Genomic DNA, 20,813 nt, shown 5'->3' on the forward strand with positions numbered 1-20,813 from the left:
CCAGAAATAAAGTGTTAAACCAAAGGCATAGGATGGGAGTTAACGATGTTGGGTCAGCTGGGAAATGGTGATCATAATGTGATCAAATTTGAGCTGATACTGGGAGTGACGTCGCAAAAGAAATCTACTGTTGAGGCATTTAATTTTCAAAAGGGCAACTATGATAAAAAGCTAAAAGGATCAGTTGGAAAGGTTAGGACTGTAAACCAGGCATGAATGTCATTTAAAAATACCATTGTGGAAGCCCAGACCAGATGTATTCCACGTATCAGCAAAGGTGGAAAGAAGAGGAAACGAGAGTTGGCATGGTTAAAAGGTGAAGTGAAAGAGGCCACGAGAGCCAAAAAAATCCTTTAAAGAATGGAAAAGGGATCCAAATGAAGAAAATAAGAAGAAACACAAGCACTGGCAAGTTAGATCAAAGCATTGATAAAGAAAGCTAAGAAAGAATATGAAGAGAAACTTGTAAAAGAGGCAAAAACTCATAATTTATTTAGGTACATCAGAAGCAGAAAACCTGTGAGGGAATCCTTGGGATTGTTGGATGATCAAGGAACAAAAGGGGCGCTCACTGAGGATAAGGCCATTGTGGAGAGACAGAATGAATTCTTTGCTTCAGTCTTTACGGAAGAAGATGTAAGAGATCCACCTGATCCAGAAATGATTTTCAAGGGTGATGATGCAGAGGAACTGAAAGAAATCTTGGTAAATGTGGAAGATGTACTAAGCCAAATCGACAAGTTAAAAAGTGATAAATCACCTGGACCAGATGGTATACATTCCAGGGCACTAAACGAACTCAAACATGAAATTGCTGACCTGCTGTTAGTGATCTGTAACTTATCACTAAAATCGTCTGTAGTACCTGAAGATTGGAGGGTAGCCAATGTTATGTCGATTTTTAAAAGGGTTCCCAGGGAGAACCTGAAAATTACAGACAGGTAAGCCTCACTTCAGTGCTGGACAAAATGGTGGAAACAATTATAAAAAATAAAATTGTGGAACACGTAGACAAATATGATTTAAAGAGACAAGAGTCAGCATGGATTCAGTTGAGGGAGATCTTGCCTCACCAATTTGCTTGACTTCTTTGAAGGTGTGAATAAACATGTGGTTAAAGGTGAGTCAGTTGATGTAGTATATCTAGATTTTCAGAAAACTTTTGCCAAAGTTCTTCATGAGAGGCTCCTGAGAAAAATAAAGAGCCTGGGATAAGTGGCAAAGTTCAGCTGTGGATTAGAAATTGGTTATCGGATAGAAAATAGATGTTAAATGGTCATTTTTTTCAATGGAAGAGAGTAAACAGTGGAGTGCCGCAGGGATCTGTATTGGGACCGGTGCTCTTTAACTTATTTATAAATGATCTGAAATTTGGGACGATTAAATTTGCATATGGCACTAAACTGTTCAAAGTTGTTAAAATGTATGCAGATTGTGAAAATTGCAAGCAGACCTTAGGAAATTGGAAGACTGGGCATCCAAGTGGCAAATGAAATTTAATATGAACAAATGCAAAGTGATGCACATTGGAAAGAATAATCCAAATCATAGTTATCGGATGCTAGGAACCACCTTGGGGGTCAACACTCAAGAAAAGGATCTGGGTGTCATTGTAGACAATATGCCTTCCGCTTAATGTGCGGTAGTGGCCAAAAAAGCAAACAAGATGCTAGGAATTATTAAAAAAGGGATGGTTAATAAGACTAATAATGTTATAATGCCTCTGTATCACTCCATGGTGTGCTCTCACCTGGAGTATTGCATGCAATTTTGGTCTCCTTCTCTGAAGAAAGATATAGCTGTACTAGAAAAGGTTAAAAAAAGAGCAACCAAGATGATAAAAGGGATGGAAGTCCTCTCAAATGAGAAAAGACTAAAAAGGTTAGGGCTCTTCAGCTTGGAAAAGACATGGCTAAGGGGAGATATGATTGAAGTCTACAAAATCCTGAATGGAGCAGAACGGGTACAAGTGGATCAATTTTTCACTCTGTCAAAAATTACAAAGATTAGGGGATACTCGAAGTTACAGGGAAATACATTTAAAACCAACAGGAGGAAATATTTTTTCACTCAGAGAATAGTTAAGCTCTGGAACGTGTTGCAAGAGGCTGTGGTAAGAGCGGATAGCGTAGCAAATTTTAAAAAGGGTTTGGACACTTTCATGGAGGAAAAGTCCATAGTCTATTATTGAGAAAAACATGGGGAAGCCGCTGCTTGCCCTGGATTGGTAGCATGGAATGTTGCTACTCTTTGGGTTTTGGCTAAGTACTAGTGACTTGGATTGGCCACCGTGAGAACAGGCTACTGGGCTTGATGGACCATTGGTCTGACCCAGTAACACTATTCTTATGTTCTTATGTTTAAATGCACTTCTTTATCGACAAACAAGGAGCTCTATCTGTCTTCCAATTTGGATTCAAGAAATTCCACAGTACTGAAACTGTCTTTCTCAATATCATCGACGACTGCTGGAAACTCATGGACAAGGGTAATGATGTCCTTCTGGTGCTGCTGGATCTCAGTGCGGCGTTCAACACTATTGACCATCCTCTATTGACATGATTGACACTATTCGACACTATTGAACAGCTTTCTGAAATTGGAATCCAAGACACCGCACTAAGATGGTTTGCCTCCTTCCTGAATAACAGATCCCAATGTGTTCAGCTCAATGATGCGCTATCAAAACTGAAACTGATTAAATACGGTGTTTTGCAGGGGGCTCTGCTATCCCCCTTATTATTCAATCTCTATGTTAGACCTGTCCTAGATATAGCTGCAAATATCAAATACATAGAAACATAGAAGATGACAGCAGATAAGGGCCATAGCCCATCAAGTCTGCCCACTCTACTGACCCACCCCTATGTCTACTATCCTAGGGATCCCACTCCTGGTGACAGGTTCCCTTCGCGGATGACTACCACTAGGAGAAACCTACAACGCCCAGATCACAAAACTCCTAAATTGTCTCTCGGATATCAGAAACTGGATGTCTTTCAACAAACTACAACTAAACACCTCCAAGACGGAACTCCTTTGGATCCGCAAAGAACACTGCGCTGGGACTTGTCTACCATAACTGCAAAATATCAAATGCACAGCCTAGGAATACTCCTTGACAGCAACCTGTCACTTTGCAACAATATCTCTCAGGTGATATCTTCCTCATTTTACTACCTGTAACCCGTTCTGAGTTCTTTGGGGATAACAGGGGTAGAAAACAAAATAAAAAAATAAATAGTCATGGTTTTAGCCACCTTCAGGAAGACTTTGGAGGTCTTCCAGGGCTCTATGACTAGGATCCTCATGTCTGGGTGTCACAGAAAAGATGTTGGTTGAGTCCGAATCCCACTCAGAAGAGAACACTGAAAACAAGGGGTTTGCAGAGGGTCTATCTTTAGTTCTCGAAGGGACTCAGTAATGATCTTGAACAATGCAGAGGACTTAGTCGATGAACAGAGAGGTCCTTTTCCCTGGTCTCATATGGCCGATATTGCCTCCTGGTCCTCCAATGAGAGGCTGCTTCTTCCACCATGGAAGCCTCACTTTGGGACAGTATGAGTAAAAGAATTAAATCTGACCCCTTGTCCCCCAAGTCTGTCCGATAGACCCTCAGAGTCCCATGGAAAAAAGAATTATAACTAGGATTTTAGAGGAAGGGGACCAAAGACCTAACTGCAAAAACAGTCAAAACACAGTTTTCAAGACCCCCCCTCCAAAAAAAATTTTCCCCATAGGCTGTCACAACCTGTACTCACAGACCATGTCCTGGGGAAATGGTGCTACAGCCTGTTTCAACTCCTTTAAAGTGTAACTGGGTCTGGAGGGGTTCTCTGCCTCAAGCCACCAGTTACTTGCTACGCCAAGATCTTCAGGTTGCTAGTTGGACCTTATTCGGCCTGAACCTTCGATTCTCTCTGGGCCGTGACGCACGCCGCAGAAAAAAAGAGGGGGGAGGTGAAGCTGCAAGTGGCAGTGCAAGGGTTCCAAAGGACTGCTATTGATGCCTAACTGCCTGTGCTCAAGCTCCTGATCAAGTCAAGGAAGCGAGCAAATACTGAGGGCCCGCAACCCTGAGCTCCACAAATCCTCAGTAGGTTGATTGTACAGGTCCCCGATGGATACACCTGCCAGGAGGAGTTGAAAAGCTGTGATTGACATCTTTTGCAGTATGCTCGCAAGCACAGATAACCCTATGGTTCAGCATACCATCCCTATTGAACTAGTAAATGCATTATACTATTAACATAATAAGGGAACAGTTGACTACATTTATGTATAGTTAATTGCATCCTTTACTACCACATGCATCATTAATATGTGGTAGAGACAAATGCCCCAGATCAGCAGCATTGCTGTCTTCCCCAACTATCCCTAAAATTACCACAGAGGTTTAACATATTTTAGAAAATAGGGGCCTATGTGCCTTAGCCTAGGTGTGATTCTCATGGAAAAGGAGATGCAAATTCTGTGGATAAAATTAGTTGTGCACATTGCACTTGCCTGCAGAGGTTTGAAAATGGTGGTCTAGTAAATATCCACTATAATAATTCCCTTAGCGCGAATGCGCACTTCAATTTTCGTGGCTCCGTGCGTCTATAGCTCCGTGGCCTGCAGAATGTTAAAGGATGCGGCGCGTGCGCACGTTCGGGGCTGACATCGGGGAGAGAAGGAGGTGGCAGCAACCGAGCTACGGAGCTAGGGAAGGGAAGGCCACAACCACTGCCGCTCCCTGATCGCACGGCCTTCTCCTCTGCCTCCACTCTCCCTTCTGGGTCAGAGCATCGTTGCAGCTCACGGGAGCCGCACTCTCTGCCTGCCCGGCGCCGAACCAACACCCCTTATCTCTGAATTTGTTTGTTGGGCGGGTCGGGGATGAGCATTTGTTTATTTGTGCTGGAGGCTGGTGGTGCTGCTGCGGGGGGGAGGGGGAGGGAGGGAAAGAGACAGAAAGACAGACAGCAGCCAAGGAGAGAGAGAAAGAGACAGAAAAACACACAGACAGCGGCCAAGGAAAGAGAGAGAGAAAGAAAGAGACAGAAAGACACACAGACAGTGGCCAAGGGGAGAGAGAGAAAGACAGACAGCAGCTGAGAGAAAAAGAAAGACACACAGACAGCGGCCAAGGAGAGAAAGAGACAGAAGGACAGACAGACAGCGGCCAACAAGAGAGGAAAAAGACATAAAGACACACAGACAGCAGCCAAGGAGAGACAGAGAGACAGACAGACAGCAGTCAACGAGAGAGAGAGAAAAAGAGACAGACAGACATACAGACAGCAGCCAAGGAGAGACAGAAAAACAGACAGACAGCAGCCAAGGAGAGAGAGAGAGACAAAAAGAAAGACAGACAGACTCATCTATTCTAGCACTCGTTAATGTAACGGGCTTAAAGACTAGTCTGGAAATAAAATACAATTGTTCTTATAAGGACAATTTCAGGTCTTTTTAAAGGTTCGTCATGTGACCCAGATCAATCCCTAAAAGACTGATCTAGTTCTGGGTTTGCTTGTTTCCTCTATGGACTTATAGTACCATCATTTCTAGAGAAACTGGATCTAACAATTGGGCAAAACTGAAACTGGATAAATGTGTTAAGATGTCACACAACCTAGATCAGTGGTCTCAAACTTGTGGCCCAGGGGCCACAAGCAGCCCGACCCACCAGGTACTATTTTGAGGCCCTCGGTATGTTTATCATAACTACAAAAGTAAAATAAAACAGTTTCTTGATCATATGTCTCTTTAGCTATAAATGACAATATTAAGACTTAGCCAAAAGGAAAGATTTTTAAACTATAAAGAGTTTTACCTCATGCAAAATTGTCATTTCTTTAATAAGACATTAACTATTTTTTCTGAGGCCCTCCAAGTACCTACAAATCCAAAATGTGGCCCTGCAAAGGGTTTGCGTTTGAGACCACTGACCTAGACCAACCCTATGATGGAGATCTTATAAGCATGAATAGGAATGACACATTCTGTAAGAATTTAAGATTTAAGCAGTCTGATATATTAAGCAATGGAAACCTAGACCCAATACTTCCAACTGTATATCAGATTTTATTTTATTTTTATTTTTTTTTGGGGGGGGATAGAGCAGGTGAAAGCTCTTTCTTGTGCCCAGGTAGAATTCATTTTCCATTATTAATAATAAATACAGCTGCTCATATTTCCTGCACAACTCAAAATTATCATTCCACCATATAATTGATTTTTGAGTGGCAGTATTTGCTGCTGGATGTTAACCTCAAGATATGTCTGAAGCTGCTGAACAGATCCATCACCATCTGTTGTTTCCATATGTCACACAGCAACCCAACCTCTTAAACAGAAGCTGCTTATTAACCTTGCTGCTGCTACTCATCACTGCTTCTTTGGGACATACATGATTCAAGATCGGATCAACTCTTCCACTTTAATCATATCAAACCTAATGAAATTTAATATATTGTATAATTGAGCCACTTATTTATAACTGTGCACCAAAATGTAGGTTCCATATCCAAAAATGCATTACATTTAACAGTTCAAATGTAATAGGAAAATGGTACCCCAATTTTACTGTAAATATATCATTACATAAAAGTGTATCATTATGCAATCCAATCAACAGTAAAATCAATGCTGCCTTCTACAACAAGCATGATTATAGGAATCTTTATGAATCAAAACCCTTTAAGAGTTCAAGGTTTATACAAGAGAACTGGTTGTTTGATGTTTACATTCTTTGCAAGTTTTTGTTGCTTTACATCTATCTTTTTGCCTGCCTGGAAGTTTTCATACATTTCATTGTTAAATGTGGTATGACAATTGGGCAATGGCATCAGATTATATAAAACAATGAAAAGAATCTTTGCAACTTAATTATTTTAACATATTCAGAACCAAAAGAAATGACAGTTTTCACCAATAACAGCATATATGGCTGAGTGCTATGGAAAATGGAAATTATGGAACCATCATGTTTGAAAACTTCCCTTTCTTACCATAATGTTTTAAAGAAAGCAAAGTTACTTACCTGTAGCAGGTGTTCTCTGAGTACAGCAAGACATATATTCTAACATATGGGTGATGTCCTCCTACAGAGCCCGGTACAGACACTACCCGATACTCTATCATTTTTAAAAGCCTTTAGCAGCATCACACCAAAGTGTGCATGCAGGATCAGCAGTACAATAGCAATGCTCCTATGGGAAGTGGGAAGGGAGTGCAAATTCATGTCCAGCTGTCCCTGGAAAACTCCTGAAACATGTGAGAAACTTTGATTTCTCAGAGGACAAACAAAAAACATTGTTTCTCATAAATGGAAGTCCCTAGCTCCAGGATCACTGAAAACAACAAATCAAGAACATTAGGGACTTGCAATGGTAAGGCCAATTAGAAACCAATCAACCTTAAGTTACAGAAAGTAATTTTGTGAGGGTGCAGAATAAAAATGGATCAAGGAGGGTGGAGATGGATTCTAGGCACCAAATAAATTCTGCAGAACTGTCTGACCGAACTGACAGTTGTGTCAGATATTCTGTTCAAGGCAATAATAAAATATGAATGTGGGCTTAATTAAATGTGAATGTGTACATTGTAGTTTGCAAATCTCTTCAATAGAAAATTATCTCAAGTGAGCTACAAGCGCAGCCATGTCTCTAATATTGTGAGCTGTGACATGACCTTACAGAGTCAGTCTAGCCTGGGCATATGTGAGAGTGTGTTTACCAATGACTGCTCCCTTCCTATTTGGGTGAAAAGAAACAAAATTCAGGATGGACTGTCATGGGTTTCAGTCCGCTCCAGCCAGAAGACTAAGGCTCACTTATAGTCCAAGGTATGCTGTGTGTTTTCACCAGGATGTGCATGAGATTTTGAAAAAAAAATGTTGAAAGGACAATTGACTGGTTAAGATGGAATTCCAATATTACCTTAGGAAGGAACTTAGGATGCATGTGGAGAATTATTCTGTTATGGTGAAACTTTGTATACGGTGAATCAGCTACTAGGAACTTCAGCTCACGGACTCTGCAAGCTGAAGTGACTGCTACCAAAAATACGACTTCGGGTCAGGTACTTCAGATGACAGGAATCAAGAAGCTCAAAAAGAGCTTTCATCAGCTGAGTGAGTGAATTCTGGGCTTTGTCAACAATAAACCTCTCATGAATCGAACTAGAGGTTGAAAAGGAATGGGCTTACCTCCTACATAGTGATGGTAAGCACTAGTTGCATGGAGGTGAACCCTTACAGAGCTGGTCATCAAACCAGGCTCAGAGAAGTTTAGAAGGTACTCAAGCAATTTTTGTGTTGTGCAAGAGAGGCAACCCTCTTCCACTTAAAACCATAACACCTCTTGATCAAGTCTTTCTTGGAAGCCAACAGGATCTTGAAGACACCCTGAGAAAGTTGAAGGATGTAAATTCTATGCTCTAAACATCCAGGCTGTGAGGGCCATGGACTGGAGTCTTGGATGTAGACGACACCTTTTGTTAGGAGGGGGTAGCTCCAACACTTCGATCTCCAAGAATCTTCAGAGAATAATTCCAGAAGAGGAGGAAACTAGATCTGTTGGCCAGTAAAGCGCAATGAGAATCATGGTTCCTTGGTCCTGCTTGAGTTTCAGAAAGTCATCCCCCTCCAATCAAAGAGAAAGGCATCCAATGCTGGCCTACTATGTGATCTGAGTCTGGATTAGTAGTGAGGGAACCTTGCTGTTGAGATAAGTGACAAAAACATTCAGCACTCTTGGAAGATCATAATGAAAGACCACTCATGTGGTTGCATCACCTTGCTCAGGCTGTCTGCCAGATTGTTGTCACTCCCTGGTAGGTAAGTGGATCAGAGCACTATGCAAGGGCTGGTGGCCCTTTGCCACATCCCAACTGCTTCCTGATACAAGGGGTAGAAGCTCGTATCACCCTTCTTGTTGACATAGTACATGGAAACCTAATTGTCTGTTTGGATGAGAACAATTTGGTTCATCAGCCAACCTCTGAAATTCTTTAGAGAGTTCCAAATTAGTTAAAGGTCCAAGAGCTTGATGTAAGCGTCTTTTAAGTTCAGCCAATCATTTGCCTGAATCACAAGAAGGAGGGTGCCCAGGGGTTAAAGAAGTATGATCATGGAACACCATTTTATCGGAAGCTGCATTGGTTGCCGATGGAGGTGTGTATGAAGTTTAAATTTGGTTGATTTTGTTTTAAGGTTCTGTTTGGACTATGTGGAATTTAGGAGACATCTAAAGATATATTTGTTTTCTAAATATTTGGGTAACTAGCTTCTATATCCGTGGATATTATATTTTAGCAATTTGTCTTGTTCAGCTTTATTCTCCTGGTTACATAATTCCTAATTCATTTAATTGTATATGTTATTTGTAATCGTTTGTTAACCATATAGTACTTTACGGTCCTGCAGTATACAAGCTGATTGTTATGTTATGAACCTTACTTTGACCAGGTATTTGTTCAAAGCTCTTAGGTCTAGGATGGGTTGAAATCCCCCCCTCCTTCCTCATCTTTTTGAGTGCTAGGAAGTACTTGGAATAGAATACCTTCCCTTTTTCCCCTATTGGGATGAGTTTGACAGGATAAGCCTTTAGAAGGGAGAAGAGTTCCTCTGCAAGAACTGCCCAATGCTGAGAGCTATAAGACATCCTTAGTGGACACTTTGGAGGAATTTGATGACAAATGAGGGCATAACACCTCCAGACTATTTTGAGAGCCCACCAGTTGGAAGTTACAAAGTGCCATCTTTGATGGGGAAAACTGACCCTCTCCCCCACCAGCAGATCTGGAACAATCACTTTTACTGTAGCTATACTCTCCTGGAGCTGTCAAAAGCTTGTTCCCTGCTTTGGCTAGAGAACAGACTGGGACTTCTGGGGTTTCTGCTGCCGAGGTTTGGAGTTGGCCCCTTGGGACTGCTGGGAAGGTCAGGCTAGAAGAGTATAACTACAGCTTTGAGAGTAGTAGAGCCTCATCTGGTTCCTGTCTAAATATCTCTGAGAATTGGAGGTTGCAGAAGGAGTATGACAAGAAAGGGTTTTCATGGCATCAGTTTTCTTTTTGAAGAGGCCAGTGCCCTCCTCCACCATGCTCCTCCCCTCACTCCAAGATTGTCTCCTCATCAGGGAACATCCGCTAGCTTCTTAAACAGTTGGTTCTAGGTCTGACAAATGCGGAAAGCCTAGATGCCGAACAAAGCATCATAGATTGCCTGGGCCCAGTGCTTTTGGCACTCCTACTTGATTACTAGCTTGCGGCATTTTGCAACCTTATTTGCCAGGAGAGAATCATCAAACCCCGACACAACGAACATCAAGTCCCACAAGTAAATTATCATGTAGAGCTGATAGACCTTTATGAAGATTCAAGCATAGAGGCTTGAAAAAAACCTTTCTCCTAAAAGACTACAAGGTCCTAGCATCCTGCTCTTGGGGTTCTAGAACACTTGGTTCTTTTGGAGAGTGGATTCAACCACCATGAAATGATGAGGCACCTGAGGATTCTTGAATCTGGGAGCCATTTGGACTCTATGTACAGAGTCCACCTTCTTAGAAACTGGCTGCACAAAGAAAGGGGTCTCCCAATTCTTCATCTGTGCTTGCTGCAGGATGTCATGAGTGGGCATTGTCACAGCCTCCTTAGGGGAGGACATCCAAAACTATCAGTCCCAGGCGCCTCCTCAATTCCAAATGAAATGAAATGGTTCAAGATAATTTTAAAAAGACAACAAAGGATTGTTCCTCTGGTGGGGACTTCCTCCTCTCCTGGCATTGTTGCTTCTCGGATATCAGGGTACCAATGACTCAGGGTACCTGGCACCTGTGCTTTGAATAGGACCAATGTTGGTACTTCTTTGCTTTGACATGACATCAGGGTCCACTGATGTCAACAAAGACGATGTTGAATCTAGACGTGTCCTGAGTTTTAGGTCTGTTGCAGACCAGTCTGACAAGGTCCTATTGTTACCCAATGTCAAGGCAGGGGGAGACCTGCTTGATGCCAGTGCACCCCCAGTGTCCAATGCAGCTCCTCCAGCCAAATTCCCACCAGAGAAATGGCCACAATACCTATGGATCAGTCTTAGAAGTGCCAAAAAAGCCTTTCTATGCTTTAGAGTATGTTTCTGCATTTTGCAACAGAAAACACAGTTAGAGCTTTTGTTGCACCTAGAACACCATTTTAAATCACTTGGAGTTTTCTGTGACATTGAGGAAAAAATACAAGGTATGAAATCAAATCATTCAATTATAGATAATGTCTGAAAAGAAAAGTCCATCATGCTTATATTCAGATCTCAGAAGATCACTGGCTATCTCCCATAGTCAGCGGCAATATCAGACATTCAATGATGGTACAGTATTCGGTCACCAGAATTGAATTTCCAGTCTATTTTTTGGCTGTCCAAAACACAGCTGGCTATGTGAATATTCAGTAGCTAGCCAGCTAAGTCTCAATCGCTAAAGATACACCACTCTTTTAGGCGGTTGTCTTTGGCCACCGAACTTAACTGGTGAGATGCTGAATATTTGTAGTGACTGGCTATGTCATGCAACATTGCCAGTCACCGGCCAGTCTGGAGACTGGGATATTCAGCGTGAGATAGCTGGAAATCCCCCACTGACCTCTCTGCTCTGTGGAAAACTGAAGTGCTGGAACCATGTACTTATATCGAACAGGAACGTACTTATGCATGTGTAATGCAATGCTGCCAAAAGCTTCTTAAAGTGATAGAATGCTGGGTAGTTTCTGAACTGGGCTCTGTCAGATGATATCATTCATGTGTGAAAAGTAAAGGTCTGCTTGTCCTCAAAGAAACACTTCTAGATCTTCTGGTTTATACCTCTAAATGATTTAGAACTACAAGTAATATTTTTGTGCAGTACAATGGGGGCCCCAGGTCACTGTTTTATTTACTTTATTAAATTCAAACATAAGGAGAAGACATACAATACACATTTATTTCACAAAATAAATTGCTAGGTTAAAAATATTACATTTACAACATCATGCAATATTTTAAGCCCAAATTAACACATATGAAAGAAAACAAATGTCCAACACAGACGTTAAATTTTATGGTCAATGCTACTACTCAAAAGTAAGCTGGACAATGACTTAGAAGCCAGTCCAATCTGATCCAATTTAACTGAGAGGAGGAAGCATCAAGAGCCATCGCTCTGATTTCAAATATTACAGTTTTATAGGCAATGAATGTGAAATGTTAATTTTAACATTATATAGCACAAATGACAAGTTGGGCCTACCAAAAATGAAACCAAAACTTTTCATGTACAACAGAGCAGTGCAAATATGCTTCTTTTAAGCAGTCAGTTACCAGGAACTGAGCATAAAAGCTCGACTCCTTCTGAGCCCAGTATAGTTGCTATAGAGACTCATTTGCTTTTAAGTGAGAGAGAAGGAAGATGAAGACTAGTCTTATGACTTGATCTTGCTAAACTATATATATGCTAACGAAAAAGAAAGGTAAAGAGTAAGGCATGGATAAAAAGAAGCACAATTACTATTATAAAGAAAGGGATAAGGGCCAATTCTAGGAATAACATGTAATGTCCAGTAGCTAACATATAGAGAGAAATATGTTAGAATTGCCATAGCATGGAATTCTTAGTTACTGTAGGAAGAAAACCTAAAAACAAGGTAAAAGAAGGTCAACCCTAGGTCTAGGGGCCCACAACAATGGTTCTTAAGAAACTTTATAGCCCTTGAAAGAAGGCAAAAAGCAGGAAAGTGCTGCTTGTTGAATCCACACTGAAGATACATGAACTACCACATGGCCATGAAAGGCAGGACATATCAAAAGTGAAAGAGGAATTAGTTACAATGATAAAAACTCATGAGGAAACTGTATACATCATGGACAAGTTAAAACCATAGACCAACAGAAATGAAGATAAAGGGTTGAAAATGGGAAGTATGGTAGCCAATTTTATGGGAAGCTGCCGAAGTGATGACGAGGACCAAGCAAGCATTTATGTAAGCTGTAGCCTGACAGAAATCACAAGCATCTTTATTTCTATACTACATAGATTTGACTAAAAATACCACATTTATCCCTGAATTCAAGCCTCCAGTATGATTTCTTTCAGCCTGCAGTCTGTAACACATTGTAAGGGAGACTTGTAAGAAGCCATCCTAAGCATTCATATTTCCAAGTATTTTTTTTTCTGAGTCAAGTCTGATCACAAAGCTTATCTAAACACAAAGGTAATGAAATGGTTTCATAGACTAATTTATTGAGGTATGAGCTTTTATATGATGAAGTGGATTCTGGTTTTCAAAAGCTCATGCCTCAACAAACTGTTTGCACTTTAAGATACCACCCAACTCTGTCAATTTTGTTACCCTAGATTAAAATAGCTACCCCCTTTTAAAGCTCTATTTTAATGTATAGTCCAATGAATAGCCCCTTTGTAAAAATATTTATGATCCTATGTCTGATACTGTGATGCCTCAAACATGGCCCAGATATCTAACAGTTCTGGTTTAATTGTCAAAGAACAATAAGAGGAAGGGCAGTCAAAATATTTCTGTAAGTAAGTCTCATAGCACACTGCTGATTCCGAGCACTTCACTATGGTGTGATGATCTTTGGATTTCCAGGGTTGAATTCCTTCAACATGCTGCACATTTTTTATGTAACTTGCTAAGTACCCTCCTCTACTATTGCTTATTAGGCAATGTAAACAAACTTGAATACAAAAGAAATTGTACATTTGCATAGATAACCAACAATTCCAAACTATGCTTCAATAAGAACACATTTACAAAAACCCTGCAATTACATATAGTGAAAAATCAGTATTTTGTTTGAACATTACTTCAAAAATGGTGAAGGCACCTTAACATGTTTTGCTACTAAAACTGCCATTTGACCTCTCCATTACATTTAATCTTTTAGTGCTTTTCATCACTATGACTTTCCTGTGAAAGAAGGTTTAAAACTTTTCCTATGTCTATGTGGCAGACACTTTCATGTAAATGGTATTACATACCATTCTTGACTAAGGTGAAGCTTATTGTGCACATCCTAATAAAGCTCCAGATTATTAGGAGGGGTGTCAGTCCTGGCATTTCAAAAAGCAAAGTGCAGCTGCTTGTAGGTCTATGTAGAAAGGATGGCATCTAACCTGAGTCAGAGTCACTGCTTTCAGAAGAGCTTGAATTACTGCTGGTGCTGCTAGTGCTGTTTTCTGAATCTGAGGAGCCATTGCTGCTACTGCTTTCACTTAAACGCCTTGGTCCTCCAATAGACTTGGGTATAGTATTCTGTTCTGCTACAAAACATGGAAACAAAGTTAAAATAGGAACAGAATCTATAGTCAGTGACACAAATAAAGACCAAAAGACATACAGAAACCTACGTTTATTTAACTTCTTAATAGAGTTTAGTTGTCCACGGACATCCTGTAATCTTTTTTCCAACTCCTGTTTTTTCTCTGAATGAAGTTCTTCTTTGGACTTGAAGATTTTCTCAGCTATAATGTTAACAAGCAAAATACAGTAGAGAGATACAGCCAAGCCAACAGTAATGCATGTTATCTATTAATATGCATATATAGCATAATACTCACAGCTGGATTTTTTTGGTCTTTTTCTTAAAGAAGCCATCACATATCTCTCCAGTTCTCTGAGGGTTGATGCTTTTAATGTTTCAAAATCTATTTCAATCTCATCTGGATTAGAATCTTTCAGTGCTGGTTCTCTTGACTGTATAATATATACAACTCGTCCAAGCTTGTCTCCAGGTAGTTTATTTATATCCAAACTTAACTGTCTCTTTTCATCATAACTCATAGGTTTGGCATTGTCTTCACCATCTGAAATACTTGCCAATTGGACCTGCTGTTTGTTTTTCTTTGGTAGACTGCAATATTTAAACTTTTGTTAAAAAAATAAAGTAAACTGGACGAAATGTTATACTGTTAACAAAACTGTAGGTTTTATGTTGAATTACATCTGCTGTACACTGCCTTGGGGGAATCTCTTCATAAAGGTGGTTAATACATTCCAATAAATAAACTAAAAAAAACAACATAGGCTAGTCTGATGTTCAAGTGGATTGTTTTGAGAGCAATTCTCGAGTGCTAAGTATGCAAAAACATAGGACAGCCATATGCACATGGGTAGATTTCGATGACTGGAATGATCATGCCCCAATAAGGTTTAATATTTTAATATCCCCCCTAAGAATATTCATTTTTAGAGGCTAACACATGAAAATTTAAAAAAGAAAATCATACAATGAATCCTAGCTCAGAAGCCTTTTTAATTTTATGTTAACAATCTTTCCTTAACCAAAAATGGTGGCAGCAATGGCACTGGTCCCACCAAAAAGGAAGAAAGGATGGTGTGTGGGTAGCCAACTCAAACATGATTTTTTCAGTGATTTCCTGTTGTAGATATTTTCATCTGACTTAAATTATTTTGAAGTGATTTCCTGAAGCAGAAAATGTATACCAAAAGTCAATCATGAAAGAACTAGGGTGGTTTTTATATCTAACAAATTAAGCACCCCAGCTGTTTCCTTTTATTGATATGCTGGGACTGTACATTCATTACCCCTTATACTAGGTAGGTCTAATACAATTGTGCCACCCTTGTTAGTTAAGCAATAATTCTTATCAGGAAGTAGATGCTGTGGCAATAGCATACATAGCTCCTAGCAGGAAAGAATTGCTCTGATGGTCTCTTGAACTGCAATATATCACTTGCTATTAAACCTGAACTTATCACAAGTAGTAAAAACTTGAGGCTGGCATTGAAGGTGTTTTTATACCAGGTTCCAATAGAGCTATGGATCTGTGGCCCAGGCTGTCCTTATGGTGGCTAGTTAGAGACAGCGAGAGAGAGATCTAATTTGAGAAAATCCTTTGGTAGTTGCAAATGAAGCCCTGTTGTGGCTTAGTTTCGGACTAAATGGTAGTGAACAGAAAAGGGGCAGGTTTCAAGTGGGCTAAAAAGTTCACATCTGGTAAAACTGACCAAAAATAGTTATGAACACACCTTTTCAAGAAAGACTTATTCTTTGATCCTCTCTGTTTAAACTTCTTTTTAATTTGATTTGCATCTTTTCTTTTAGATTTTTCTTTTTTATGTTTGTCTTTTTTCTTCTTTTCTTTTTTGGACTTTTCTTTTTTTTTTGTTTTGGAAGAAGAGGCTTCAGTCAAAGCTTTCAGCTGTGCATGAACTGAATTGAGCTGTCAGAAAAAAATGTTTTAGGTCTTTAGCCAAAACTCTGCATTCTTCTTAATACATTTGTCATAAAAGATTCACACATCAATTTATGATGTATCTGATCAAAACATCACAGGCCACAAATGAAAGTAAATCTTAATCGCCACACTCCTTTACTGACCCTGCTATTATATAATATCCAAAAATGATTTTTTCATCATTTTCCCAATCTTTATAATATGTTGATAAATACTTAACAATATTTGTTTAAGATGTTAAAATGGTTACCCATTTCCCTTTTATGTATCAAATTGCAAGTGAGCTAAAAGTCAAGGTTCATGACTCATGCATGTCAAACTTATAAAACAGATTAAAGATTATAAATTCATCTTTTGCTGGTCAATTTATAATTAGCTCTGTTCAAAATTAGGACCCCCCCCCAATAATTACTACCCCTGCTATTGGTTTAATTTGGATATTTAGAAACTGTTTTCCTGCTTAGTGACTTCATCATCTAAAATAATAAAACGCTAGCCGCGCATGCGCACTCTGACCTGCGTGATCTGTAATCCCTGTTCTGTGAGATGTAGGTCTGTGGCTTTGCAGGAATGCGCATGCGCGGGTCCCCAGCCACTCCCCTCCTCCCGCCCTCACTCACCATGGAAGCCAGGCAAGCTCTCTCCCTGCCCACGTCCTCAGCAGGGAACACACCTCCCGCCCTAACTCGCCGCTGCCGCCGCCGCTGCTGCTGCTGATCCTCCTGTAAAGAGCAGCCTGCGATGGTGTCCGGCTTTAGTGAACCTCGCAGGCCGCTCTCCAACCTCGGTAGCACGTTCCCTCTGACGCACAGGATCGCGTCAGAGGGAACGTGCTACCGAGTTGGAGAGCGGCCTGCGAGGTTCGCTAAAGCCGGACACCATCGCAGGCTGCTCTTTACAGGAGGATCAGCCACCATGGGAAAAGCCACCGAAAAAAATAACTTCAGTCGCAGCAGGCCAGCCCGCGGGAAGGGAAGGAGGAGGGGCCGAATGGAGCAGGGAGCTCACGGTAAGAGAAGGGAATGGGGGGTGGGGGAAAATACTGCTACTGCTTCAGAAGGGACCTGGAGGGGAAGGGAAATACCGCTGCTGCTTCTGCAAAGGAAAGTGGGGGGGGGGAGAAGGGAATGGGGGGTGGGTGGGGGAAAATGCTGCTACTACTTCATAGGGATCTGGAGGGGAAGGGAAATATCACTGCTGCTTCTGCAAAGGAAAGTGGTGGGGGGGAGAGAAGGGAATGGGGGTTGGGGGAAAATTCTGCTACTACTTCACAGGGACCTGGAGGGGAAGGGAAATATCACTGCTGCTTCTGCAAATAAAAGTGAGGGGGGGGAGAGAAGGGAATGGGGGGGGAATGCTGCTACTACTTCACAGGGACCTGGAGGGGAAGGAAAATATCACTGCTGCTTCTGCAAAGGAAAGTGGAGTGGGGGGAGACAGACAGAAAGAAAGACAGACAGACAAAGGGTGCCAGGGAGAGAGAGAGAGAAAAATAGCAGGAGGGAGAGAGACAGAAAGAAAGGAAGAAAGAGACAGGAGCAGGGAGAGAGACATAAATAAAGAAAGACAGACAGGTATATATTCTAGCACCCGTTAATGTAACGGGCTTAAACACTAGTATATTTATAAAAGGGATACAAAGTACTAAGGGCAGCATGCTTAATAATAAGCCATTACAAAAATTAGAGAGCAAGATACTTAGGCAACCAAAACTATTTGTAGAAAAGGACAAAAATACAAAAGACCATAGTTACAGGGCAAAAATCAGCCCCAACTGGGGAATACTGGATAAAAGGATTGTGAGCTTTTGGCACATAAAGCACTTTATTTTATTGCTGAAATAGGAATAAACCTTTGTTACAAGTCTCAGGTTTTCAAACAAATCACTGCTTACTTGCTCCTGAAGCTTTGCAAGTTGACGAGCTCTCTCCTCTTCTGAATCTTCAGATGAACTTTCTTCTGAAGATGTGTAACTGCTACTGTCATCAGTACAAGATTTACTAATTTTGGTTGTAGATTTTGGCAATGTTATAGTTTGGATGTGCTCATCTGGGATTTTGGCAAAGTGCATTTCAAAAATATCCTAAATAAAATTAAGCAAACTGTAAGCAACTTTTATATACAATAGTTAATATAAATAAAACTGAACTAGATTTAACTATGCTAGGGATGATGTTACTTGAGGACTATAAGACTGTTTATGCTCTTAGATCATTTGTACCTTTAAGACTGGCAGTTCAAAGAAAAATGCAAAAAAAGATGTTTTTCCACCAAATACAATTTTTTTAAAATGTGTATTGTCCCAAAGGCACTTCTTCCATTAATATATATATATTTTTTTAATGCATATTGTCCCTAATATGTGCTGGGTTTGACCTTGGGAAGATGGAAGAAGTGCCCCTGACGGGGACGGAGAGGATCCTGGCGGGGACAGGCAGGATTTCTGTCCCCACGCAACTCTCTACTCCATAGTAATATGGGGGAGTATTCAGTTTTGGGGAGAAGTCAAACCATTTTAATGCATAGGACAAAAGATTCAAGTTCCTTGCTTTCTTTTTCTCTTTCTTCCATTATTAAGCATTGAGATTTTCTTTGAAAGGCTGCAAAACTTATAATCTCTCCTCTTAATGAGGCTTTCTAAGCTTCCCATATCTTATATGATAAAGAGGAAAGGAATCATTATTGTAGTTTTGTTTGAAAAATTCAAGTGATTCTTTTTATATGTGTTGAACAAAAGAGTTATCAGATAGTAGTGTTGTATTTAACCTCAAAACTCTGTGAGATGATGACCATTAGAAGGAACACGATATAGCCAAATGATCTGAGATGGATATATTACGGATTTTTGCAACAGCCAAATTTGATGCAAGATCTTTAGATACAAAAAAACAGTCAGTTCTTGAGTACGTGCGATGTGTATTGGAGTAAAAAGTAAAGTCCTTTCTCTTTTGGATTAAGTAGTCTCCAGAGATCTGATCATCCATTAGACTGCATCATAGATACTAAAGTAGCTCTGGCTTTTTGGTTAGCTGTTCTACAATTAGATGTGTGATTAATGAATGGGCCCAAAGGAAAATTTAAAGTCTTCACTTACCAGTATATGGTTAACAAAAAAATCTGTATCAATAGTATAAATCTTATGAAAAAATTCAGGATCATCATTGTTAAGAGCATATATATTTATTAAAGTGTTAGGTTTATTATCAACTGTACCCTTTAAGTAAGACAACTGGATCAAACTTATGTAGAATGAAATAAAACTTTTATAGATTTAGGGGCAAATTCTATAAATGGCGTCCCGATTGTAGGCAGCGATAGGCGTCTTACCGCTGTCTAACCAGCCAATCGGGACGCACGTTTGTGGGTTTTTTTTTTAAAACACTGCGAGGCAGGCAGCCTACATTGTAGGCATTTTCGCGAACCTAGAGAGATGCATAGGGCCGCCAAAGCTCGCCCAAGGTTAGGTATGGGTGTTATTTCGTCTGGAAGTGGCCTTAGGCGAGCATAGGCGGCCCTAGGTGTCTTCCTAGGGCTGCGATAGGTACCTGAAATGTAGGTCAGCAAAATGCTGGTCTACATTTCAAATAGGCACGGCTGTTAAGCCGATCGCAGCAAGAGAATCTCCCTGCCACAATCAGTTTAGCGGGCGCGGCAGGGAACCCATCTCCTGCACGAAGTTGAGAAGCAGGAAGGATGCCCACCTCTCCTGCCGGAACCCCCAAATCCCCCCCACCCAAATGTCTGTGGCAGGAGGAGTGCCCAATTCCTCCTGTTGCCCCCCTCCCCCCCCCGAGACATCCCCGGGCAGGAGGGATGCCCACTCTCTCCTGTCGCCATACACCCCCCCTCCAGAGACATTCATGGGCAGGAGGGATGCCCACTTCCTCCTGCCGCCACCCACAGAGACATCCCCGGGCAGGAGGGATGCCCACTCCCTCCTGCCACTGGCCTCATTATCCTCAGAACCCCCCCAAGATCCCCTAGCCACCCCCTGAACGTCCCCGTACCTTTCTCTGATGGCTGGCAACAGAGGCCACTCTCTCCTTCCGGCAGGCCTGCTTCCACAGATTGGTGGAACTTCTCCTTCCTGGTGCATCCTGGGATGAACTGGGGAGGGGCCTTAGATGCCTGGCCAAACCAAAATCTTAGGCCTGTCTCCCAGTGCATTCTGGGATGCATTGGGAGTGGCCTAAGATTCCGATTGGCCAGATCCCTTAGAAAGGGTCAGGGTGGGCTGGGGGTTGCTGGCGGCTTAACCTTCAGAGAGTGGTGATGAGAGGGTGTCCGGCAGGAGGCACTGGGCATCCCTCTTGCCAGCGAACTTTCAGGGGGTGGAGGGTTTCCGGCAGAAGGGATTGGGCATCCCTCCTGCAGGTAGTCTTTGCGGGGTGGGGGGGGGGACATGTTGCCTGGACCGCTAAATTGATCAAGGCAGGGCGATCCTTGCTGCGATCAGCTCAGCAAGCCAATCTGGAACTTATACCTGTTTTAACTTCATCTAAGTCAAAACGTATAAGTTCCGTCCAGGCAACTTCGTCAAACATTGTCTAGGTCGGCCCACGTCCTGCCTACTTCCCGCCC

At 41.3% G+C, this 20,813-nt stretch overlaps 1 protein-coding gene across 23 annotated transcripts in view; it reads right to left on the reverse strand.

Moving 5' to 3' along the window:
- BRDT (bromodomain testis associated) overlaps positions 1 to 20,813 on the reverse strand; it is a 244,221-nt gene that overhangs the window by 87,513 nt on the left and 135,895 nt on the right. For 22 of the 23 annotated variants that reach the window (XR_004536616.1, XR_004536631.1, XR_004536629.1 and 19 more), the window contains 5 exons: positions 18,127 to 18,315; positions 16,024 to 16,217; positions 14,592 to 14,884; positions 14,382 to 14,495; positions 14,148 to 14,294 (listed from right to left, as the gene is read on the reverse strand). Coding sequence is in view for 2 of the 23 variants with exons in the window: in XM_033916331.1 (XP_033772222.1) it covers positions 14,148 to 14,294; positions 14,382 to 14,495; positions 14,592 to 14,884; positions 16,024 to 16,217; positions 18,127 to 18,315 (937 nt within the window). In the remaining 21 variants the exon portion in view is untranslated. The remainder of the gene's footprint in view (positions 1 to 14,147; positions 14,295 to 14,381; positions 14,496 to 14,591; positions 14,885 to 16,023; positions 16,218 to 18,126; positions 18,316 to 20,813) is intronic. The other variant, XR_004536632.1, reaches the window with a different exon arrangement.

This window comes from Geotrypetes seraphini, chromosome 12 (genome assembly GCF_902459505.1).
Source record: "Geotrypetes seraphini chromosome 12, aGeoSer1.1, whole genome shotgun sequence".
NCBI lineage: Eukaryota > Metazoa > Chordata > Amphibia > Gymnophiona > Dermophiidae > Geotrypetes > Geotrypetes seraphini.